The 23,463-nt window shown below is 36.7% G+C and overlaps 4 protein-coding genes and 1 non-coding gene across 7 annotated transcripts; 3 read left to right on the forward strand and 2 right to left on the reverse strand.

The window, feature by feature from the left end:
- Positions 1 to 262: 262 nt before the first annotated feature.
- On the forward strand, positions 263 to 335 carry TRNAA-AGC. Its single transcript has one exon. It is a non-coding gene; the product is annotated as a tRNA-Ala (tRNA).
- Positions 336 to 2,589: 2,254 nt separating this feature from the next.
- On the forward strand, positions 2,590 to 8,763 carry LOC120015958 (protein CLP1 homolog). The gene is made up of 10 exons (XM_038868486.1): positions 2,590 to 2,828; positions 3,681 to 3,749; positions 3,852 to 3,947; positions 4,419 to 4,660; positions 4,870 to 5,008; positions 5,112 to 5,168; positions 7,151 to 7,285; positions 7,670 to 7,905; positions 8,245 to 8,289; positions 8,375 to 8,763. The coding sequence occupies exons 1-10, from the start codon at positions 2,640 to 2,642 to the stop codon at positions 8,460 to 8,462; spliced, it is 1,296 nt and encodes a 431-aa protein (XP_038724414.1). The 5' UTR covers positions 2,590 to 2,639; the 3' UTR covers positions 8,463 to 8,763.
- Positions 8,764 to 10,673: 1,910 nt separating this feature from the next.
- LOC120016575 (probable serine/threonine-protein kinase PIX7) lies at positions 10,674 to 15,520 on the forward strand. Of its 3 annotated transcripts, none has more exons than XM_038869413.1 (6): positions 10,674 to 11,263; positions 11,978 to 12,312; positions 12,404 to 12,539; positions 13,894 to 14,030; positions 14,119 to 14,242; positions 14,849 to 15,520. In XM_038869413.1, the coding sequence occupies exons 1-6, from the start codon at positions 11,068 to 11,070 to the stop codon at positions 15,364 to 15,366; spliced, it is 1,446 nt and encodes a 481-aa protein (XP_038725341.1). In that variant the 5' UTR covers positions 10,674 to 11,067; the 3' UTR covers positions 15,367 to 15,520. The 3 variants fall into 3 exon arrangements, with proteins under 3 accessions (XP_038725341.1, XP_038725339.1, XP_038725340.1); XM_038869411.1 differs by having other exon boundaries at positions 10,682 to 11,263; positions 11,975 to 12,312; positions 13,891 to 14,030; XM_038869412.1 differs by having other exon boundaries at positions 10,687 to 11,263; positions 11,975 to 12,312.
- Positions 15,521 to 15,990: 470 nt separating this feature from the next.
- Positions 15,991 to 20,376, reverse strand: LOC120016577 (mitochondrial outer membrane protein porin of 34 kDa-like). The gene is made up of 6 exons (XM_038869414.1): positions 20,219 to 20,376; positions 20,042 to 20,109; positions 18,979 to 19,089; positions 17,755 to 17,841; positions 17,374 to 17,582; positions 15,991 to 16,573 (listed from the first exon to the last, which is right to left on the reverse strand). The coding sequence occupies exons 1-6, from the start codon at positions 20,265 to 20,267 to the stop codon at positions 16,267 to 16,269; spliced, it is 831 nt and encodes a 276-aa protein (XP_038725342.1). The 5' UTR covers positions 20,268 to 20,376; the 3' UTR covers positions 15,991 to 16,266.
- Positions 20,377 to 21,536: 1,160 nt separating this feature from the next.
- Positions 21,537 to 23,145, reverse strand: LOC119980114 (auxin efflux carrier component 8). Its single transcript, XM_038822774.1, has 6 exons — positions 22,620 to 23,145; positions 22,382 to 22,535; positions 22,215 to 22,300; positions 21,974 to 22,131; positions 21,816 to 21,892; positions 21,537 to 21,711 (listed from the first exon to the last, which is right to left on the reverse strand). The coding sequence occupies exons 1-6, from the start codon at positions 23,143 to 23,145 to the stop codon at positions 21,642 to 21,644; spliced, it is 1,071 nt and encodes a 356-aa protein (XP_038678702.1). The 3' UTR covers positions 21,537 to 21,641.
- Between the last annotated feature and the right edge of the window lie 318 nt (positions 23,146 to 23,463).

The raw sequence follows: 23,463 nt of genomic DNA on the forward strand, positions 1-23,463 counted from the left end.
TTATCTCTTGTTGACAATCGATCTCTCTATCCTCTCCGATGCTCCATTCCTGGTTACACCAAAATTGTCTCTATTCTTAACCCCTGTTATTCCTATGGGTTATGCAACCTATGATGATGTCTATGGTGATAAGTAAATCCTAGATATCTTCTTTCAGTCTCAATCTAAGCAACAAATCAATTGGATGATGGCCACACATCCAAATAAGGGTGGGGTCGTAAACATGTGTATATATAATTATTATTGGAAAACAGCAATAAAAGGGGATGTAGCTCAGATGGTAGAGCGCTCGCTTAGCATGCGAGAGGTACGGGGATCGATACCCCGCATCTCCAATATTTTTATTTTATTTTTTTCAATTATCTCCTTCTGCTGGGAATTCTTGTTTTGCTTGCTTATTTTATTGAATCTGAAGAGTGTAGAGGCAGATCAGAGCTTGGAAATTGCAGACCTTAGAAATTGCACAGAACTGGTGCTTAATTTATTCTCATCACCAATTTACTCCACTGTTGTGGCCCAGTCTTGTAAGCAAGGTGGCAAGTTGTTCTTCAAAGCGTTGGTGTTATTGATTTCATCAAACGTGTACAAAAGAGTTCCCCAAAAATAGAACAATCAGTGAATATTGACACATTATGAGGCAGTAACTCCTTCCTCTGCATAGCCCCCTCCTTAGCAGGAGTTCGGCCGATCAATCAGGCAATGTTGATTCCTTTACAAGCTTCAACAACATCAGTAGTAGCAACAATCCCTATTCATCTGTAGAAACTTATGAGTTCAGTCCAACATTCAGATATTTTATTTGGAAAACTGCATTGAGCGAGCTGGAGATATAATTGCCTTTAAGTCTTGGAAATCGACACATCAATTAGTTCCATTTTCACTCCATTCAGTGAATCTGGCTGCAGGTTCAATACCAAGGATGTGAAGAATTACAGGCTAATCTGGACCTAGCATTATCAATCTCGCGATCATCGGAACAATAGCACCATATAACGGGGGTTGACACCCAAGAACATCCCTGTTTATCAGTTTGTCACAAATAATATACTTCCCTATTAATACATGACACAAGGTTAGAATTTTAGCACTTTCAAAGTGGTATCTCACTGATGCATCTTTCACCACTTGCTGATAAAACGCCGAATACAACCTGCACATACAACCCTAACCATTCCTAAACCACAAAACATTTCTGAAGATGTATGATTAATACCAAGATGGTGACATCAAAAGGATTTCCCTTTCTTATATTAGATTCTTGTTACACAATACAAATTACTATTTGCAGAAAACTAAACACATTATAAACCAGTCTTAACATGTATACTCGCAACTGTCAATCATTGGAAGAAATGCCAGGGTAAGCTTAGCGCAAAAAACTAATGTGGTTATCCCATTTGTGAAAAGTGATTGCTGTGTTCATTGCTCTTCAAGACTTCAAGTATTGTGTTGATTAGGCTTTTTCCTCATCAACTGCTAGATCTTTAAGTCGTTGAATACAGGTAAGCCAAACTTGACAGGAGTCAGACTCATGACCGAAAACCCCCCAAACCAGAACTGAAATGAATAGAAAAAATCAAACCCAGTCATGTCAGAAATGTCAGTTTAACGATAGCCATCCCTCCTGTCTTGTTCTTCAGCTTCATTGTTAGCAGCTTGAACCGATTTAAACCACAAAAATGCCTATACCCAAAAGCTGGTTAGATAGTTACTCACTTACATGTAAAAACAAAATTCAAGAGTTAAACCCATTATATTAAGTTATGATTCATCAAATTTGCAGAGGTGAGAAGAATTAGTAAAATCTTACAGAAGTGGGGATGCCAGTAAATACAAAGAATCCAAGCAATGGAGCATAAAAAACGCTGTCTGAGCCCAAAACTCCAAATACAGGCCTTTGATTGACATACTCAAAAGCAGAACCTACCTGCAGTAACAGCATTGAAGAACACTTAGCATTTTACGACTGACTGGGTATTATCATAGAGAGTAACAGCAGCAGGCGGAGGAGGAAACTTGCTGCAGAGGCAAGTAAATAAACGTAAAAGGTAATCTCAAAGGTCGGCTTTGATGTGTTGTTATTTGCGCTTTCGTCCAGAGCCCAGGGAGGGGGCTCTTCCGAGTCTGGTCGAGCCCAAGATGGGATCTTTTCGTCATATTTGCTCGATTTTCTTGAACCTTCAGTTGCAGCAAACACAAAGAACCTGCCTGATAATAGATTTCTATGTGTCGATGAAATTCATTGCTCCAGTTAATAGTTGGAGACGGGATCCCCCTTCCAGCTCCGAGAAAAAATGTTTGAGACGGTCGGTTTCCTTTTGCAGAACAACAGATTGACGGCGAGATTGCAGCCATAATTTCTTTTATCTTCCTCTCTGAAACCCTATTCTCTTCTCTCTTTGATTCCTGCCAAGAGAGGTGAAGCAGCTCTGAAAATTGACCGTTAGACACGCTCTCGCTCAAAAGGGTTCAGCCACAATACTGATTAACTGAAGAGGTTACCTCTTTTAGTTTCAATTTTTACCCTAAATATCAGAAATATTTACATATTCTACCCTTCAGTTATGTCCTAAGCTTGTGGGCGAGAGTGCGAGACCGTACAGAGTTCAAACTCGCATAGTGAGTAGCGAGCACTAGTCATGGCGTATACCGGCGCAGTCCCAGCGACAACTAAGCAGGTCAAATTAGAGAAGGAGAGCGAGCTCCGAATTGAAGTCGCTAACAACACGCCTCTCCGCCTCCGCCTTCTCTCTGGCACCGCCGAGATCTTCGGCTCCGAGCTTGCCCCTGAAAACTGGCTTACCTTCCCTCCTAGTCTCAAATTCGCCGTAAATTTCATCAATCCTAATTTCTATTACTAAATTAGAAATCTTCTCTCGTTCTGCTTATATAATTGATGGTTTGTGCATGTCTTACATATGAATTCGCTTTCTTGGGAAATTCTCTGGGTTCTTTACTGGTTTTCGGAAGTTGGGTGTGCCACTTGACAAATTTTTAGTGGAAGTTAGGGTTTATTTTAAAGTTCTTAGTGATTCTTGCCGTTCCGTATGAGTTATGCATGATCTGCGTCCGGTAGGTATTGAGCTTTTGATAAGATGATGAGAAATTCTCTCTTAGAGAAGCCTTCTTTACCATCAATTTGATGGTTATTGTACTGCTTTATTTGCCTTCGATTTTCTAAACTTGGAAATTTAACAGAATATATTTCTGCACTAATCTCAGTAACTTTGCACTCACACATTCATGACATCCATTCTTGCTGCTTGAAACCCCAATTGGATTCAGCTTAAAACATGGTTGAAAAGGGAATGAATTTCTTGTAATGGGTTTCTTTTCTATGATTTTTTTGATGTATAGATTCCTTTTCGTTTTAGCGTTTCCGTTGTTTCTTAGTATCCGAAAAATTATTTAGTCTGCACCTGGTAGAATGCTTTGCTTGTGGTTATCTGATTAGAGATGCTGTCTTATGCCTTAGGTACTAGACAGCAGGTTTTCTGCAATAGGTAAATTTTATCCGATATAATGCTTAGACATCATATTGTGGACTTGAAATTAATAAGATTATTTGGGCTAATTTACATTGGGACTTTTTTCTAAAAGAATGACAGAGCGGAATCTTTCTATTAAAAAGTAATCTGCTTTTTGACTTTGTCGAAACAAATTTACTTTTTGTTTATCAGGTTTTTAGTTGGTCTGGAGCCACAATTGAAATGGATGGGCCTACTGAAACTGATTATACCGCAGACGAGGTACATTCTTGTGTACTATTTTGTTCCCATACATCTTGATTTGACATGTGCAACTATCTTATCAATGGCTGACTGTGGTTTTCCAATCCTCAAATATTATAGACACCGATGGTGAGTTATGTAAATGTGCATGCCGTACTAGATGGTCGTAGAAACCATGCTAAAGCATCATCATCCATAGATCCCGATGCTTCTCAGGTATATTTTATATTTCTCAGTTCTACTCTCACTATTACATCGTTGGTGAAACTTTTTTTTAAGTATCAACAGTTTTTTTTAAAGTATCAAGATGATCTATTGATGATCGTTCCACAAATTTTCAATACTGATGGATTAGCTTTCACATGTTATAAAACATATTTCATGATACAAGAATTGAAAGGTAAAAGTTTCATTCTTGATTTTATAATATTTGCAAAGTTGTGTGTGCATTTGTTGTTCCACTTGTAAATTTTTGTTGGCCAAACTAATGTAAAATTGTCAAACTGTAACAAGATGCATGGTGCAATGTATATCTTAGGTTGCCTAAGGTTCAGGGATTTCTTCGTTTTTTATTTGCACTTTTACGAGCTCCATTATCTGCACGTTTACAGTACATAAGGCTTGTCCATTCCTACACTGATGTGCATTTTTTAACTCAGTCATCTATGGTACTACTTGCCGATCCAGGGCCCAAGGGTGATTGTGGTGGGACCCACAGATTCTGGGAAGAGTACATTGTCAAAGATGCTTCTGAGTTGGGCAGCTAAACAGGGCTGGAAACCTACTTATGTGGACTTGGATATTGGCCAAGGCTCCATAACAATTCCTGGTTCCATTGCTGCCACACCAATTGAAATGCCTATTGATCCTGTGGAAGGAATTCCTTTGGAAATGCCCCTCGTTTACTTTTATGGGCACACAACTCCTAGGTAACCAATTGGGCCGTTTCAATCAATTTTAGGGCTATTTCATGACTTGTTCATTTATCTTTTTTTGTTGATTTTCCATATAACAATAAATCCTTCCAAGTAACAATAAAATCCATTTTCCATGTAACAATAATTCTTTCATGGCCAAGTAATCCTGCTTATATCCTGTTACGTGTTGGTCGCCAATTTCTCAATGTTTTTCTTGGCAGTCAAAATGTAGATTTGTACAAGGTGCTTGTGAAGGAGCTTGCTCAGGTACTGGAGAGACAAATGACTGGCAATACTGAATCTCGTGCTGGAGGCATGGTGATCAACACCATGGGATGGATAGAAGGTGTTGGCTATGAGGTACAAGAGCACTGAAGTTTCGACGGTGTGAAGTAGTAATTCTTTTTTCTATATTAGTTATTTGAATGTGTAGTCTGATGCAACTGGTTTTTTTTTATTGCAGCTACTTCTCCATGCAATTGATGCATTCAATGCTAATGTTGTCTTGGTTTTGGGCCAGGTAATCATTTTCATTGCAAATGTGATTAAAACTTAAAAGTGTGGTGTCACTGCAACATTATCCTTTAAGCATCTTTGTGCGTTATGTTTTTATAGGTTTAATAGATATACATAATTGTGAACTTGTCACTGGATGCTATATATTGTAAGCCATGACCATTTTGACTCAGATGGTGAATAGTTGAACTCTGGGTTTGACATGTCCGTCAGGGGCAGTCCTTTGTTTCTGATTTGTGAACAATATTTCATCAATCATCACTATTTCATTTTGATGCCCTTTTTCTTAGACATAAAAGGAATTATATTAAAAAGGCACCAACGGGATGTCACACCACTTGTGTACGAAGCAAATAATACTACATTGATCTACAAGAGAGAGCATCAATGAGATTTATAAATAGAGTGCACATCTATACTATGCGAAAAACACAAGAACTGCTTCCAGCTGGTGCAAATGCTTTGAATACTTGTCTCCACACCCTCAAACATTCTCATGTTGCTCTCTTTTCGCTCTATCCACCAGATGCAAAGGAGATGTTCCCATTCTGATGCAATTATAGCCTTTGCCTCCACGGCCTTGGAACAACCTAGTGTATAGTTTTGGTCGTGTGCATCTTGAACTTATTATTCGAGATTTAGCCGTCAGTGTGAGCCTTTTTTTTGAAACAAGTTTAAGGTTGAGTTCCTTCGGTGAAATGACTTCGTACAAGGACATAGATAGCCTGTGTAATACTTCTGATATGTTGATTAGTGTGAGTTTATGCTGGGTTTCTGATTGAAATTTCTTTTTTTTGATTAAGAATATAGTGTCAAATATTTTGAAGAACTATGGATTCTAGTGGAATTCTAATCATTATCATAAGTAAAAAAAGTAGTTTGTTGAAGTCTATTTCGGAGAAAGATATTTTAGTGAACTCCAATCCTTATCATAAGTAAAAAACATAGCTTGTGGAAGTCAGTGTTCTAAGAGAGAATCATTGAGTAAGCTTTCACTATAGACATTGAATTTTATATCCTACTTGCTTTGATCTGATTTGTGGAATTGATACCTAGAATGTAGATCAGTTGATAAAGAACTATAAGCAAGGCGAGGTTGTGGTCATTTGAGAGTGTGTTTGTGGTTCATCTTTGCAATGAGGAAATTGTTTTTGAGTTCGATGCTGGTGCACGGGGTGTTGGGATAGGGAAATGAATGGCACCTTAATGAGATCTATGTCTGTTATTGGGGTAGGATAATTTTTGTTGTCTTTTAGTTTTGAGAATTTACCTTGAAACCAAGAATTTTTGAATCTTCGACATTGTCTTTGCTCTTGGAGGGCGATTATATTTGCCTTGGCTTTTCCTTGTTCTGAGAGTTCCTTTAGTGGATGGGTTCTTTTACCTGGATGCTTTGGTACGCGTATATAAGCTTCTTTTGTTAAGAAGCTTATTAATATTAGAGCGTCAACTGGGCCTAATAAAATATAGTATAAGTATAACGGCTGTCTGCTGAAAGTCTTACAACTTGTAGACTACAATAGGTTTTTTAATGCCATTAGTGTTTTGCAAGGACATTAAATAGAGATGAACTTCTTGCACCTGCTAAAAAGAAGCAAATTTTACAGTAGATGCCTTGGCTAAACCTGATGTCTACATTGAAAATGAAATTTCTGCATGGTAGTAAAATGCGAAGACTCATCAAAGGATCCAAGTGAAGTTGCAGTTGAAGTTAGTCATTTAGCTGTTGCAAAAAGCACCAAGAAACTAAATTGAAGTTATAATTAACTAACCAAGATCTTCCATGTATTGCTAAATTCCTAACGAGATCAACTTGTGAACATATATTGATTATCTCAACTTTGAAGTTAGTGAAATGTTTTCTATGGTATGCTTTTTCCCTATGCAACTGATTTCCGTCAAACAAAGGGAGGATTAATGAAAAATAGTTTTCCATTTGGCCATCCGTGGGACCTTATTAGTCCTTTTATATTTCTTGGTTTACAGGAAAAACTCTTCAGCATGATGAGAGATGTGCTCAAGAACAAACCTAATGTGGATGTTGTCAAACTTCAAAAGTCAGGTGGTGTTGTGTCAAGGAATGCAAAAGTCCGCCAGAAGACAAGGAGCTATAGAATAAGGGTAAATAACATCCTTCTCTGTACTAATTGAAGTTCTTGCTTATGGGGAAAAGGAAAAAAGAATTTCCTGAATTTAGTCGCATTTTTACCCTTACTTTCACAACTTCTTATTCTCCCTTTGTAGAATGAATTATTTTATTTATTAATATTTCAATTCCAATATTTAAAGACATATCAGCTCCTCTTTTGTAAGAAAGGAATGGATGGTGATATGCTTGCTATCTTCCCACTTGTAAGTGTGATCTATCTTAGAAATTGAAACTATAAAAAATAAATGTGTGCAAGCTCATATGCTGTAGAAACTGAGGAAACATATGGAATCGGGGTAAATTTGCTAGCAGGGAAGTGATCTAACAACTAGGTTACTCACTATTGTGTCTTCCAGGAATATTTTTATGGCCTTGGAAATGATCTCTCCCCACATTCAAGTATCGCGAATTTCAGTGACTTGTCCATATTTCGGGTTGGTGGGGGGCCACAGGCCCCAAAGTCGGCTCTTCCCATTGGGGCAGATCGGGTTGCAGACCCTTTGAGATTAGCTCCTGTTGACATCAACCGAGATATGCTGCATCTTGTTCTTGCTGTTTCATACGCCCAAGAGCCTGACCAGATTCTTTCAAGGTACATTAAAACTTTAAGGCTCTACAATTAATATAATCAAACAGCAATACAAATGGTAAACGTCAATGTGTTTGTCAAGCCTAGCTCCCAGCACCAACCTTCTCAAAAGTTTTGCTTTAATTGCTACAAAGTGGAAATGATGGTAATAGTATATAGTAATTAGATTACTGTCTCTCTTTAGTTATGAACTGATGATTCCTAGAAATATTCATGTAGTGCAACATATTGCATGATTATCTATGTATTTATTTGTAAATAGAATTATCTACTTATTTCAAATAATCTCTCTTGTTCAGTTCCTTTCTATACGCTCACTGTTTCACATCCTCTTTGCTGCAGTAATGTTGCTGGATTCATCTACGTCACAGACATTGACATGCAAAGGTTTGAATTTGAGCATTTTAATTCCCTAAAACATATCGTACTGAAACGCTGATTTCATCAAACCCTTGCTGCTACTTTTTTGTAGGAGGAAACTCACGTACCTGTCACCGGCTGCTGGGGAACTCCCAAGCAAATACTTGATTGTGGGATCCTTGACATGGACTGAGACATGAAGCATTTAAGCACTGTATGCAAGCTTCTTTTGCCTCAGGACTAACGACCTCTAAATCTAATGTTGTGTGCTTTTTGGTAGATTTCCCACCCTAATCGGCTTCTAATTCACATTTTATGACTTGGGAGGAGTGAGGTCTGGTCCTGATTGCTAGTTCTAGTTAAGGTCATGTATTCATTCCCCTGTTGCTATGAAACTCAAGACCACATTTTTTTTTAATCTTCTGTATATCCAACTCTAATTTAAACAAGTTCAATGCAAATTTAGGGCTTTTGTTCAAACTCCACTTTTGGAGTCTTCAACCCTGGCATTTCCCAACTTTATATCAATACATGCTTCTGTTGCACTGGGAGATGTGTGACTTTATATGTTTGGTTTTTTCTTTGTATTTTGATACTGTCATGGAAAAAAGTGAGGATTATGTTGGTGATTTTCTTCTAAGCATAGAAAAATAAAAAAGTTGGTAGCTATTCATTCTCTCAATTTGCATATCAGGAGTGTGCTTTTGTTGACATCAATCCACCAACTGATCAACATTTCAAATCCAGTGAAGTTGAAATTAGTTGATTGTTTTGTCCATTTCTAATACATTATTCTCATAGTAGTGTGAAAGGGTGGGATAGGGGAGCATCCAATCATTGGAAACAGAAGATTTTAATTTTAAATTAATGACTCTTTGTTTTTTTGTTACTGAATAAGACAAACATAAAAAGCCATTTGTGTACAGAAAAAAGAACAAAAGAATCATCCGTAGTACTAATGCTGTTAAGATTACTTTACTTTAATCTCTGTCCTATGACAACTATGGTGAAGATTCCATGGTGATTTTTGCAAGCAAAACAACTATTTTTTTTTTCCTCTAAAAAATATCTTGGGAAAATTGAAATTTGATTTATTGGATTGAATGACGAAGTAACTAATCTTGGCATGTTATTGAAGTGTAAGGTATTGGGTTTAAACTTCAGCATCCGTAATTTAAATCTTTATTTATTATTATCCTCGGTGTGAGCTTTTGTGGTAGATTAGTCTTAGTGAATGTGGGTCTTTGTGTGAGACTAGCCCAACTCTTGTGCCCAGTTTATTATGCGCTTATTAGGTCGTTGGATTGTTTAGCGCATATTGAGGGGAGTGGTGAAATATATTATAAATAATGTGAAATGTCACAAACCAACGAGTTAAATTATTGGGTAATTATTGAGTTGAATGGGAAGATAACTAATCTTAAAAAACACACTTTAAAATTTACATTAATGGAGTTTTAATTTAATAACTATCATCAATTAGGATATTTTAGTTAATATAAGTAGCCGTCTCTTTAATGTCCACAGTGTACCAATTGTTTTTAGTCATTGATTTGAAAAGTGTTACTGAAAATGTTATCCATTAAAAAAATAATTTCAACATTATTAATTATCAGTCTTTTTCTATTTGGTGAAAATGTTGAAAATAATGTCACTCAAATTTACTTTACATGTGTTGCATTATGTTCCCATTTGAATGGAGGGTTAAAGATTTGTGTCCATTCTAACATCCAAATTAGAAAAATAATCTCATCTTGTGATTAAAAAAACCCCATCATATGATTACAATGATCGATTAGAATAACTTAGGATCCATCATATGATTACAAAAAAAGCCCAATTTTATATTAGTTTAATTTTTTTAAAAAAAAATGAATATTTACACTAGACATCTAGCGGTTCTGAGTGTGAAAGAAGAGTTTGATTTTCATTATGAGCAATACTCTTGCAACCACATATTGAGTTTTGGCATGATTTATCATGTCGTCAAGTAAGAAATTTTTGTGTATGCGAGCCTGCCATTATCATTAGTAATTAAGTAAGGTATGTAGAGCCAGAGTGTAGAATCATTTTAGATGTACAAATGACAAATTCGTATGATTTTGTTCAAGGGGGTGTCTCTTAATTTTAGCCCAAAAAATATATTATCTTTTTCTGTTACACCAATTAATAAACTATTTAATTAATTTATCTAAATATGGAAACAAAAATTATGAGTGAGAGAGATGAATCTTAATTATTTGACTTGGAAATTGGCAACGTGGCACAAGGTGAGTGGGTTGGTTCATGAATATAATCCCAAACAAGTATTAATATTTAATAGTATATCCATTTCTGTTTTCTTTTAAAATAGATGATTTCCTGTCTGGAATATGCCGAGGTTTACTGTTGTTTACTTGTTTACGACTTACGAACACCTCTCTCTCTCTCTCTTGCCCGTTCTCTCTGTTTCTAACTACCCGACTGCCCTAGCTGAACACTTTCCCTCTTTCTCAAGCACTCTCTCTCTCCCCCTCTAGGCCTTTTGACTAAATTCCACAAACTGCTGGTTCTCATTTGCAATCCCTTTTATGTTTGATTGGTTTTCATCAATTCAGATTGAGATTTTTTGAGATGGGTTCTCTCTGCTATCACTAAATTTTTGAGCTTTTGACTAAAATTTTCGACTGGGTCGTAGTAGCTTTAATTCCAGTTTTTGTTTGCGGTTTTGGATGGGTGTGAATAGTCAATAGGAATGTTTTCTGAAATGGGTTCTCTTGTTATAAATAAAGTTTGAGCTTTTATTGAGAGTTTTAAGAGAAGAAGATGGGTTTAGGTCCTGATTCTATGAAGGTGGAGAAGTGGGTTGTGGATAAATCAAAAGAGAAGAAGAAGTCGAAAAAAAATGTGGCAGGGCGAAAGGAAGAGACTGGTTGTTGGGTCAAATTGAGGATTATGGGAAGCTGCATGCCTTCAAGATCAAAAGTTGATAGTTCCACGAGTGGTCTTAGTACCCAATATGGTAAGTTTCCTCTTTTCGTTCCTTCCCATTGTTTTCTGTTCTTTGTCAGATTATTTTCCCTGGAAGGCGATAATTTTAAGTTATTATGGTTTAAGAATTGAGTCTGTTCCTTATATGGGTCTGGCTAAACCAAGTAAAGGTACGTGATGAGTTTTTCGAGATTATCACATCACAAAGTTATTGCAAGAATTTTTTTCTTTTAGTATGGGACCAATTCCACCGGAATCACCTTGCTGTAAATTACAGTTAGATTGTTTGATCGAAACTGTGTTAATGACTGGAAAGAGAAGGGAGTCGTACTTAATAACATTTTTTCCCTACCGTTTTGTTGCTTTTTCTTCAATTGTTATAGGTCGCTGAAATGGTATTCAAACTGTGTCAATGACAGGATGTTCTGGTTTCTTCATTGCAAAGCTTATTGAAAGCTTTGTTGAGACAAATGGAGCCTCTCTAAGAATAATTCATGATATTCTTTTAATTTTCGCAATAGTAATGTAGGATGAACCTTCATCTTTTGTTCTGAATGCATTATTATTATTTTGTATCTTACAGTTTTACCTGAATATAGTAGACTTGATAGCTGTGTTTTGTCTTTTAGTTCTTAGTTGTAGGGGTACATTGAATGGACTTAAATGGAGGTTTGCAAATAGTTACTAGAATGGATACAAACGGGGTATATTCATTTAATTGTAATCTATTTGTGTGTATCAGTAGTGAACAAACCTGCAAATGAGAAAAGCAGAGGTCCGCCAATTGTTCCAAATATGTCCTCTACTTCGACCAGTAACGCGGAAAGTGCTTCATCAACACCTAAATTCAGTGAGGAAATGAAGATAGCTTCTCAACTTCGGAAGTTTACATTTAATGAGCTAAAATTAGCAACTAGGAACTTCAGACCTGAGAGTCTTCTTGGTGAGGGTGGTTTTGGTTGCGTTTTCAAAGGTTGGATAGAAGAGAATGGAACTGCTCCTGTGAAACCCGGAACTGGGCTTACTCTTGCTGTTAAAACCCTCAACCATGATGGACTTCAGGGCCATAAAGAGTGGCTGGTATGCGTCTTTTCTTTTTTCCTCTCTGTCTCTTTCTTGCTCTCATTTTAATTTTTACTGATTAAATTTCACTATTTTTGCCGTATGTCAGGCTGAAGTTAATTTCCTGGGAAACCTTCGCCATTCCAATTTGGTTAAATTGATTGGTTATTGCATTGAAGATGATCATAGGTTGCTGGCGTACGAGTTTATGCCACGAGGAAGTTTGGAGAACCATCTCTTTAGAAGTATGTGATTGACCATTTATCGATGTAAATTAAATTTTTTGTCTTTGGTATTATATCCTTATATAATGATATTGACTAGGTAAAGTTGAGGTATTTTGACTTGTGGTTATGCTTTTTTTTCTTTTTTTTTGTCATGTGACTCTAGCGTCTTATGTTTGGATTTAAAAGTTATAACTGAATTTAGAGAGTGGATTTTAAGTGTCATACATAGTTTAAATGTGTGGATAATACTTCATGTCTATCTTTTTCCAATTTGATATGGTAGGAAACTATTTATCTGAAATGAAGAAAATTGCAAAAACAGTAGTGCACAAGAAATAGAACGAACTAACACAATGCATGTATAACTTTATAATTAAAGGAATAGAACAAACTGACGCAGTGTATGAATAACTTTATAATTGAAGGCAATATTTTTTTAAGGGGTAAGAGGAAAATGTCTTAGCGGTGTTATTGACTGCCATTACTTGATTCGGCCAGATGCAGGCCAGGACACCAGGTAGGTTAACCTGTTCTTAAGGTTCTTCCTGGCCACACATGTGTAACCGTGTAATACTATTTGTTTTCATCCTGTTATATTCAAAGAAAAATGTTGGTTTGCTTTTGTAGTCTAGCAAAAGTAGGAGGCATTTCAAACACGAGAGACCTGAATTTGTGATTTGGGTTTGATATCTGCTATGGTTCCTGTTAGAATATATATATATATATATATATATATATATATATACAGACACAAATATATATATATACAGACACATATATATATACATATATATATGTGTGTATACATATATATATATGTTAAGATTGTTAACATGATATCGGAGCGAGAGGTTTTGGGTTCAAACCTTAACTTACTCAATTTACATTCCTATTTGTTGTTGCTCCTAGTATGGGCCTTCGTGTGTGTTTGTTGTTGCCCCAAGTGAGGGCCTTGTGCGAGAGTAACCCTAGTGTTGGGCATCGTTTGTTGTGCATGTGTTGGGCCGTCAAATTACCTAGCCTACACGTGAGGGGGGAGTGTTAGAATGATACTTCAAGTAGGATTTGACTTTTGATGGATAGTAAACTATAATCTCCAATGCTTATGATTGTGTAACAGTGTAAGTTTCCATAAACAGCTAGTGCTTTGCGTGTATAATGTACAGCATTTTGCAACAAATCAATGACTCGATGTCAGTTACTGTTCGATTGGGTCAGTGTCTTGTGGAACTTCAATTTTATTTTATTTTTTTGTGCGTTTTTTTGTGCTCTCTTTTCCATAATCTAAATTCTGCTGTGATACTTTAGAACATTCACAGCTATATGATCCATGTTTAATGTTTTCTGGTAACAACCATTTAATATGCAGAAGGGTCCTTGCCTCTTCCGTGGGCGATCAGGATGAAAATTGCACTCGGCGCTGCGAAGGGTCTTGCATTTCTTCATGAAGAGGCTGAAAGGGCAGTGATATACCGTGACTTTAAGACATCTAATATTTTATTAGACGCGGTAAGTGACTTATTAAACTGTACCAAATTCAATCCTGAAAATTATTCACTTCACCCTTATATTTTTTTAAAAAAAATTGCCTTTCTAGGATTATAATGCCAAACTTTCTGATTTTGGACTTGCTAAAGATGGTCCTGAGGGAGATAAAACCCATGTATCTACCCGAGTTATGGGAACTTATGGCTATGCTGCCCCTGAATATGTAATGACTGGTGAGTGTTCTGACATTGATATTAGAGTGTGCAAATTAGCTTTTGATTTCCTTGCAACCCACATTAGCAGAGCCTCTTAATCGTTATAGGGAGTTAGGGATGCATGGATTTTAAATAGGCATTTAACAGCAAGCATTTCGGTTTCAGGCGATTGTATGTGTGTGTCGTTCCATGTTTCATGAATTTTACAACGAGCTATCTTATAAGGTTTTGAGGCACTTACAAAACCTTGACTAACAGTAGTTGATGGGGGCACTGCATTAATTTCCGTGACTGGTTGGTTTCCTTTTCATCTTTTCCTAGTATTGAATTGTTCAATCATTTCTCATGCTCCACTGCCACCACCAAAAAAATTTGGGGGAGGGGGGCTGAGGGAGTTAAGAAATACTTCTTTTTAGAGTTACAGTTTATGCAGCTGCCTTATTCTGATTTTTTCCTATCCCAATCCTTTGTCGAGCACTCTTTATGAATTATATAATTCACATTCTCAACGGCTTCTGTAATTCTGTATACATCATCGGATTTTTATTAGATCTTGGGATTATGGAAGTACTGGCTATTATATCTTGACTTGATGCAAAACTAATACTGTTCTTGTGGGCTTAGGACATTTAACGTCCAAGAGTGATGTCTATAGCTTTGGAGTAGTTTTACTGGAAATGATGACGGGTCGTCGATCTATGGACAAAAACCGGCCAAATGGGGAGCACAACCTTGTTGAATGGGCGAGGCCGCATCTTGCAGACAGGAGAAGGTTCTATCGGTTATTAGATCCTCGTCTTGAAGGTCATTTCTCTATCAAAGGTTCTCAGAAAGCAGCCCAGCTTGCTGCACAATGTCTTAGCCGTGACCCCAAAGCCCGACCTCTGATGAGTGAAGTTGTTGACACCTTGAAGCCTGTGCCAAACCTCAAGGATATGGCCAGCTCTTCGCATTACTTCCAAACCGTGCAAGTAGATCGTTCCAAGGTGAACGCGAATGCTAAAAGTGGCAGTAAACCACAGGGAGGATTCATAATAAGGAATGGACAACCAGTTAGGAGCTTATCCAGTCTTAATGTTCCTCATGCTTCTCCTTACCGACATTCTCGTCAGTCGCCACGACCTAATGTGAAAGGGTCATAACAAGGCAGTTTGTACACTTGTATCATGACTTTAAGCCTGCATCAGCTTCTCCAGATTAAGTTATTGAAAACAACATTGATCTTTGGTTGTACTCTATCTATCGTCCTCTTTATCATTAAAAATTGCTAATCTATACTGCTAGATTTATATGATACCCTTGTAGTGTCAAATTCAGACAAGTCCAAATCCACTAGCTTTGCATGTAATAGAGACTAGAAAGACACTCTTAGGAAGCAAAATTGGAATGAATGTTGATGAGATGAGTTGGGTGGTTAGCTGGGAATTAAAAGGTGATGTTAGATGAAAGAGGGACTTTTAAGGCCACTTCTTATGGCTTTATGTGTTTATTAGGGAAAGTGATGGAACTTGCTTTTGTACAAATGAGTCTCTTTACAGCAGAACTTTGTGGAACTTTCAGTAATTTGAAGGAAAACATATGGTATAAGTGCAACTGTGCAGGGCAATCAAATCCTCCCTAAACCCTAAACCCTAAACCTTATGAGCTTTTAAATGGACTAGCATGTCCTGATAATGGTTTTGGATAGCAGATATGTGTTGGGCATCAAAATGACCATGAAACCTGCCAGAAATGTAATGCAGCAATAACAAAATGGAAATGGAACCTGCCAGAATTGTGATGTAGCAATAACAAAATGGAAATGACAAAGTTCCCACAAGAAACTGTTGAGGGAGCCAAAAAAAAGTACACAAGTCTAACTCTATCCCCAGATAATTTTATTTTGACAGTGCAAAAACCACCTAAAAATATAAATATTTCAAAGTACCATCCACCTGTCCAACAGGTTAACCAACAACCATTAAAGATAAGAAAGTTGAATAGAAAAACATGTTGCCATCCCAATCCCTCACTTACAGCTCTAAACCAAAATTACTTGAAACTCATGGCTTAAGAGCCACAGCCAATCCAAGCTTGGCACTCTTTTCGATAGCCTTTGTGTCTACCTCTCCAGATAAAGTGAAGAATGATTTTGGCCGCCATTCATGCTGGATGAGAGCACTTGCCTTGCCAAAATTGTTAACACGTGCCTTCACAGTAGTCAATGGATCCAAAGCATGTTGAGTGCCAAGAGTGATAGTATTCTCGTTGGTTGAGAAGCTATGGGAAATCTCAGCACCAACAGCTGTGCTAGTCAATGGGTTCACACTATGGTAGTAGGAAGCATTAACTGAGTCACCCTTGTCATTCCTGTATCACGTATACAAGTCATTTGATAAACTGGGGAAAACTTTCATCATTTTATCCACAGAACAAACAGCGCTCAAACCAGCAAATATTCTACGAAAAACTTCCAGTCATCAATTCTAAATCAAGGTATAGGCGTAATATGATGCACCAAGACAGTCCAGAAGACCGAAGCACTGAAGCTTGCGTAAAGCCAAACTTAACATTCAAATTCTATTATAGAGATTCCAGTCAAAGTTTCTGTACCAATATATACTCATCATATGATGTTCAGAAGAACAAACATTTAATAATTTAAACACAAAGCAGCATTGAACTCAGCATGGAGCTGAAAAATCCATAAGCAAGAGGTTTCAGTATAGAAAACACGAGTCTAAAGCTCGAACTCAATGAACAAGGATTTTAATTTAAGTCACCATACACAAGCTGCATCATTTTAAAACCATCAAGCTTTCTATAGTTAGAAAATAAAAAAGGAAGAAGCAGATCAATGTCATTGCGGATAACAAGAAAAAGCGCATTAATGAGTCAATATCTTAAACCACCTACTGCATGAAAGTAATTAGTTTTTAGCACCATTCGCAGCAGAGTTGAGAGAGAGAAATTTGAAGAAATAATGATGACGACATGTCAAGCATATGAAACAAAAACAGATGCAAAGGACAGGACTCCATCAAGAGGAAAATATATGCATGTTCAATAAAGAAGAGGTTTACATGTACTTCAGAGCCCAGACACACATATAAATGCAGCAACTGAACAATGATTCCAGGATCATCAAAAGACGAAAAGTAACCACTCACAGAGTCAATGAAGCAATCAGATCTGCATTTGAAAAGCTCAAACCAGTATTGCATTTGGTGAAATTTCCAGTTTTGGTGTCAAATGAGAGATCAGTACCAAGTCCAACAACATTAGTACCGATTACACCAGAGAAGTTGACAATAGGGTTTGCTGTCAACCCAATGCTTGAGCTTATCCCCACATAGTCATGCAGATATTGAAGTTCCACCTGTCACAAAATCATGGAAAATCAGACAACCTTCACACTTGCCCTTTTGGGAGCAAATGAAAATTTTCAAGCAAAAGAGGAAAATCATCCTTATATCAATCTCATAAGAAAAACAATTGTTAAAAACTAACCCAGATCAATTTACTTTGAAAACTAATATTAAATTGCTTACCTTTCCTGACCTTTGATCAGGAACTCTGAAGGAAAAAATTGTCTTCAGCCCAGGAGCAGGTTCATCAACTGTAATGGTTGTAAGCAACTGACAATCACGCAGATACAAAATATAGCAACCAAAGTCAGACAAGAATATTGAAGGACAAAAAGAGATGCAAAGAACACTGTTGAAGCTCTCATTTAGAGTCGAACACACAATACAGGAAAAAAAATCAACTAGAAACTAATGAACTTATAAAATCCTCAAAGGAAAAGACGAACTCATGGGAATCACTTAAAGATAATCCCCATAGCATGCTTCTACTTCCAATTATTGTAACATTTACAGTTCCTAACAATGTCCTGCAAAGTAGAGACAGGTTAAAACGAAACAAATCAAGCAACTTATTCATGTCAAATGATGTTGTAAACATCTGTGACAGTAAATCTTATCAGTTCTAAGCTTGAAATGTTTTTTAATCACTACAATTCCTTGTACACACGAAGCAAAGCAAAACTCAGCATAAAATATTGTGATGCTCCTAATGCATTTGTGGCATCACAAGCTTGCATATTTCATAAAATCAGTCTTGAATGTCTCCGATACAAAGTGTAGATAGTTCAGGCAACCATTGCACTTTATAAGTGTGCTCCAACACCAAATTTATCCTCATAAAAGAAAACAAATCAGTGAGTTAAAAGTCACACCAACTCCCACAGAGGCGGTTCTGTAGTGGTTTCTATAAAGTTATATGTCGTAGCATTATCCCACATTTAAAGTGGTAATATTCTGGTCTAAAACTGACATGCCTAGGGGAGCAATGGAGCAGTTATCACTGAACCATTGAAGGCAACAAAGGCAAGGTTTAAGAAATTCAAACATTTGTATTCTTATCCCCCGCAATCCGCATGTCAGAGAGGTTTCTAGTTTCTACAGTTTTGAATCTATGCCTATAAGGTTGCAAAACCACAGGACTAAAAAATCAAAGTATGCCAAAAAAACAATTATCAAGTTCCACTAATAGCATAGTCATGACTGACATCTTGAAGACAGAGAATATGAAGTTGTGTGGTGTGAGAGGAAAAAGAAATATTAAAAAAATGACTACATGAATCAACGCACTTTCAGGTTTTATGTATTTATGTATAGAACTTACCAAAAAAAAGTAATTATGTACAGAAGATAGATCAAGACTCGAGGAAAAATATGACGCAAATGAGTAGGAAGATATAAGGCACTCACATTGGAGGTTGAGTCCACTTTAACATCAGTGGTTATATTCTTATTCTTCAGCTGGGTATTAACATCAGCAACAAACAGCTCTCCTTTCTTTACTCCTGATGAAGTTATAACCTGCAGTAATGAAAAACATAATCCATGTCAGGTTGAGCTTTTTTCTTTTTGTGCAGGTGGGCGTAGGTCTACCAGTTGATAAAATGGCCTTATGTGGCTCAAACTAATATGAAGAAAAACTCCAATCATAACTTCCCAAAGAAAAACCAGGCTTAGTCGTGGGTGCAAACATTGTTATAATAGTATTCATATCGTTAACTATTGTACATCCAGAAAACAAAATATTTGCACACAGTAACAGCATTTGAAAAATGAACTACGAGTATATCAATTGAAATGTTTATCCAAGAAATGTCACTGAGAATGCAAACAATATCATAAGTCCAAAAACTTTTGGCATTAACCCATAGTACCAACAATTCCCAAAAATGTCACAATGAGCATGCAAAAAATATGATAAGACTAACTCAAAAGCTTAGAATTGGCATTAACCCAGTGTATCAAAAATTCCCTTATTTATTAAACTAATTGCAAGATTCAATCAATTAAAAAATGCATGTTATAAGAACAACTTAAGCGGACTAATTTGAGAGTAAGAAAGGAAGATACACGTAGTGTATTCCCTTTGATTTTTTTCATAAACTCTCATGTAGCAACATAAAACTTTTGGGATAAAGGTTCCGAGGAGGATGATGAAAAGAATATGCAAACAATGCAACCTGTGATATAACAAAGTGTGGTATACGCAAACTTCTGTAAACTCGTCATGCAGAAAACTTAAATTCATCATTAATGCAGTAAACTACCACAACCACAAATTGTAATAAACTTGAATAAATCAAAAGAAAAATAAAACCTTAGACTCTCGCTTAGAAGAGTGCAATAGTTAGAGACACCCCTTGCATTCGCAATTCCATTACCAGTATCCAAACAGAAATAAATACACACAGAATCCTGATAAACCCTAGCATAAAAAAGAGGAGAAAACTCTAGAAAGAACGACAAAACTTACAACTCCAGTAGGAGAATATGTGGTGATAGTGAACTTGTGGTCAGTCTGGTAGTCCTTGTAGAGAAGATCTATAGCACACAAAAAAAAAAAACACCAAACATATTATATCACAAATATCAGTATAACCCCTCAATCTCGTCTACATCTGCGAAATTTGAAAGAAAGTGAGGAACAAACCTCTGGCTTTCTTGCCGATGTCAGAGTAGAGACCAGGACCCTTGGCCATGATTCCTCGCAAAAATGGAGATCCAAACAAACTAGAATAGTTAGAGAGAGAAAGCGAGCGGTGAGATGCAATTCTGGAGCTTGAAATTGGGGTTTTATGGAGGTATGTATATATTGGTCAGATAATTATATTTTATAAAATCTTCATTTATTATCGGCGAGGGCTTTTCGGGTTTCTTGCTCTGTTATTTTCGTTTTGGCCCTTTTGTCAGGAGAAGCGTGAACCGTTGGATCCGGTGGAAGCGGCTATAATGGTCGTGGTTGATCGGTAATTAATGAAGTCCCAAGGGTTTGCTCGGGAAATTCGTCCGCTCAATTTTCACCACGCTAAAATAAATTAAATAAATAAATGATTTCTTGGCCTTTACTCCCCATTTTTTTATTTATTTATGTGAAGACCTTTGCTTGGGGAAAAGGAAATTTGACGCTCATCTCTGTGAGCTCATCCTTTCCTGTCTTTTTGCCCAAGGCAGCTAGGTTTTTGGATTAACATTGGGCCTAATTTGGGCTTTTTGGCCCAAACCACTTTCCTGTCTTTTTGCCCAAGGCAGCTAGTGTTTGGATTACTATTGGGCCTAATCTGGGCTTTTTTCGTCCCAAACCACTTTCCTTTTGTTTTTGCTCAAGGGAGCTAGGGTTTTGTCATTTGTGTTACCAGTAGTGGGCATAATATGGGCTTAGCGGCCCAAACCTCCTACCTCTCGTGTTTCTCTATGGAGAAATTCATCATAGGGAAGAAAAAAAAAAAAGAAAAAGAATTTCTTTGCTATGTTTTGTTTAAAGTACTGTCAAGGAAGATTTCCTAACCATTTGCGTGATAATTTAGTGGCGAATTTTTTAGAGCCAAATCGTACGGATTTGAAAGAATCTGAGTTCCATTCTCACCCTCTCGATAGGTGAGAAACGTATGTATGCCATGTCGGGTATTGATCCAACTTACCATGTCGATAGGTGTGAACTTTTATGTTTGTGAGCCTAACGGCCCAAGTTTAGGCCTATATTGAATGTCCAAAAGAGGCATGTTTAGTTTAGGCACATATTGGATATTGAAAAAGTAAAAAATTTTTGTTATAAAAAAGAAAAGAAAAGAGATTCCATAGTACATTACCACCAACATACAATTAAATATTCTGCCTCTCACTAATTATTAATTGACTCCTTAACATAAGGAATTAGAATATTGAGATCCATCAAATATGTAATCAAGAAAAGTAGTCTGGTCTATGGCTTGTGACTAGGTGTGAATATTATTTGTTATTGGAATTTATCAATCAAATATGTGGCATTCTAGTCAAAACAATTAATAATGAAATCAATAAAAGTCTCTATGACATCTATACATACTCTGTAATTCTTTGCTGTAATTGTCATTTCATCACAAGGCTGCTAATGGCAAGTAGTATGCCAATGCTACTGGCAAGGCAATGAGCATCCCAAAAATCACCCTGTAAACCACAAGAACCAGAAATTAAAACCAGTTTTTTGAACTGTTTTAAGACTCAACCAGGCAAGAATATGTAACTCTATATATATATATATATATACATACCCAGTGCTCACTATATCTGGGTGAACATCATATTCTTTGGCAAACACAAATGGAACAATTCCTTGAGGAAGAGCTGCCTGTAGTATACATCAACACAGTCAGGACTTTGAATGCCAAATTTCTTACTTCTTCTGCTTGTTTATGAAATATATACCTACCTGGACTATTGCCACTTTTAGGACTGTGCTCCTTAGACCGATAGCAGCAGACGATGCAGCCATTAACACAGGCCCTAGAATGAACTTTGCTGCTATGGTTACCAATAACATTGGAATGCCACCCGCTATTATGCTGCTCCTTGAGGCCATGAAAAGTCCTACAAAATCAGCAGTCAGAAAAAAAAATTTCTTTCAAGATATATTTCAAAAAATTTGGACAGGTTCTAACTGCTAATCATACCTAAGCTAAACATTGCCATTCCAAGTCCTCCACTCGAGATTATCTTTATCGAGTTCTCGATGATTTCAGGCAATTTCACACCCCACCTGAAACAGATTCAGGGTTATACTATTTGATCACTCGAGGGGGGATTTAAATGAGGTTTAAAAGAAATTTTGTAGACTTACTTGAAGTGTATACATGCCCATATAAGACCCAACAATGTTGCATGAGTGTTGGGATTCTGCATAAGCTTCCTTGCCACTGTTGAGAGGATAAGCATGATTTTAACTTCTCTTCCTGTTCCGGTTTTCGGTCGTGCTTCTGAATCTGACTCCTGGTCTCCTTGGAACAGAAAACAGCCCATATATGATAGATTCATATTTCATATATAAAATCCTCAAATTGTGTTGGGAAAAAAAAAACCTTCATGCCTACCGGTAGCTTCTGAAGGTTGTGCTGCAGATGTAGAGGCTGAAATAGCAGCATTGAACTCATACACAATCAACAACAGATTGTACCATATTATGCTTTGCAAGACAATTATTTGGGCTAAGAGACCTTCTGCTTCTTCCTTATACATGGCCTTGATGATTGGAATTCCGAGGATCAATGTGTTAGGCAGCGTCGAAAGGGAAAGTCCGGTGATAACCCATTTGAAGTTCCCTTTAGGACTCAATTTGGCTAATGCTGACAACAATGCAAGGGCAAGTAGTTTCTGAATAATATCCGAGATTATGAGTTTGAGGTTCATTTTGTAGGGATTGTTGGCAGAGATTATCTCGAATGACAACAACGGGATCGAAAATTTCGAAACCAACTTGTTTATGCCTGCACATTGATCTGGTGTAAAGAGTTTCAACCATTTGAGAGATAGGTAAGCTAGAATCATTGCAACATATAAAGGCACAGTGGCCTCCACAATATGGTAGACATCTTTTCCGGAAATCATGTCAAAGAATTCTTATATATATATATGCTTTCTTTGTTCAAGAAACAGATTCTGCAGATGCGGATGATGAACAGGAAGAGAAACTGTGTCAAAAAAAAAATCAAAAAAATGAGAAAGAAATCAAAGAATTGATTAAAAAAAATGAAATTAGACTGTATATATGAAATAACAGTAAATAACTGAATCCAACAAAGCAATTAACTAATGGAACCAAATAATCAATGTAAGAAACCAACTAGATTATGCTAATATGGCATTGGACTCTATTTTTGGCCTGAAGAATACCTGTCTAGTGTCGACAACTTTGCCTACTATATT

Source organism: Tripterygium wilfordii, chromosome 15 (assembly GCF_013401445.1).
Source record: "Tripterygium wilfordii isolate XIE 37 chromosome 15, ASM1340144v1, whole genome shotgun sequence".
NCBI lineage: Eukaryota > Viridiplantae > Streptophyta > Magnoliopsida > Celastrales > Celastraceae > Tripterygium > Tripterygium wilfordii.

Excerpts from the sequence above, each read along its gene's own strand:
- LOC120016575 (XM_038869411.1), top strand. The coding sequence starts at position 11,068 with ATGGGTTTAGGTCCTGATTCTATGAAGGTGGAGAAGTGGGTTGTGGAT. Across the intron at positions 11,264-11,974 it reads TGGTCTTAGTACCCAATATG|TAGTGAACAAACCTGCAAAT; the intron begins GTAAGTTTCCTC and ends TGTGTGTATCAG. Across the intron at positions 12,540-13,890 it reads GGAGAACCATCTCTTTAGAA|AAGGGTCCTTGCCTCTTCCG; the intron begins GTATGTGATTGA and ends TTTAATATGCAG.
- LOC120016577 (XM_038869414.1), bottom strand. The coding sequence starts at position 20,267 with ATGGCCAAGGGTCCTGGTCTCTACTCTGACATCGGCAAGAAAGCCAGA. Across the intron at positions 20,110-20,218 it reads CATCGGCAAGAAAGCCAGAG|ATCTTCTCTACAAGGACTAC; the intron begins GTTTGTTCCTCA and ends TGTGTGCTATAG. Across the intron at positions 16,574-17,373 it reads CTGATTGCTTCATTGACTCT|GAATGACAAGGGTGACTCAG; the intron begins GTGAGTGGTTAC and ends TACGTGATACAG.
- LOC120015958 (XM_038868486.1), top strand. The coding sequence starts at position 2,640 with ATGGCGTATACCGGCGCAGTCCCAGCGACAACTAAGCAGGTCAAATTA. Across the intron at positions 5,169-7,150 it reads TTGTCTTGGTTTTGGGCCAG|GAAAAACTCTTCAGCATGAT; the intron begins GTAATCATTTTC and ends CTTGGTTTACAG. Across the intron at positions 7,286-7,669 it reads CAAGGAGCTATAGAATAAGG|GAATATTTTTATGGCCTTGG; the intron begins GTAAATAACATC and ends TGTGTCTTCCAG.
- LOC119980114 (XM_038822774.1), bottom strand. The coding sequence starts at position 23,145 with ATGATTTCCGGAAAAGATGTCTACCATATTGTGGAGGCCACTGTGCCT. Across the intron at positions 22,536-22,619 it reads AGCTACCGGTAGGCATGAAG|ACCAGGAGTCAGATTCAGAA; the intron begins GTTTTTTTTTTC and ends TGTTCCAAGGAG. Across the intron at positions 22,132-22,214 it reads AATGGCAATGTTTAGCTTAG|GACTTTTCATGGCCTCAAGG; the intron begins GTATGATTAGCA and ends CTGATTTTGTAG.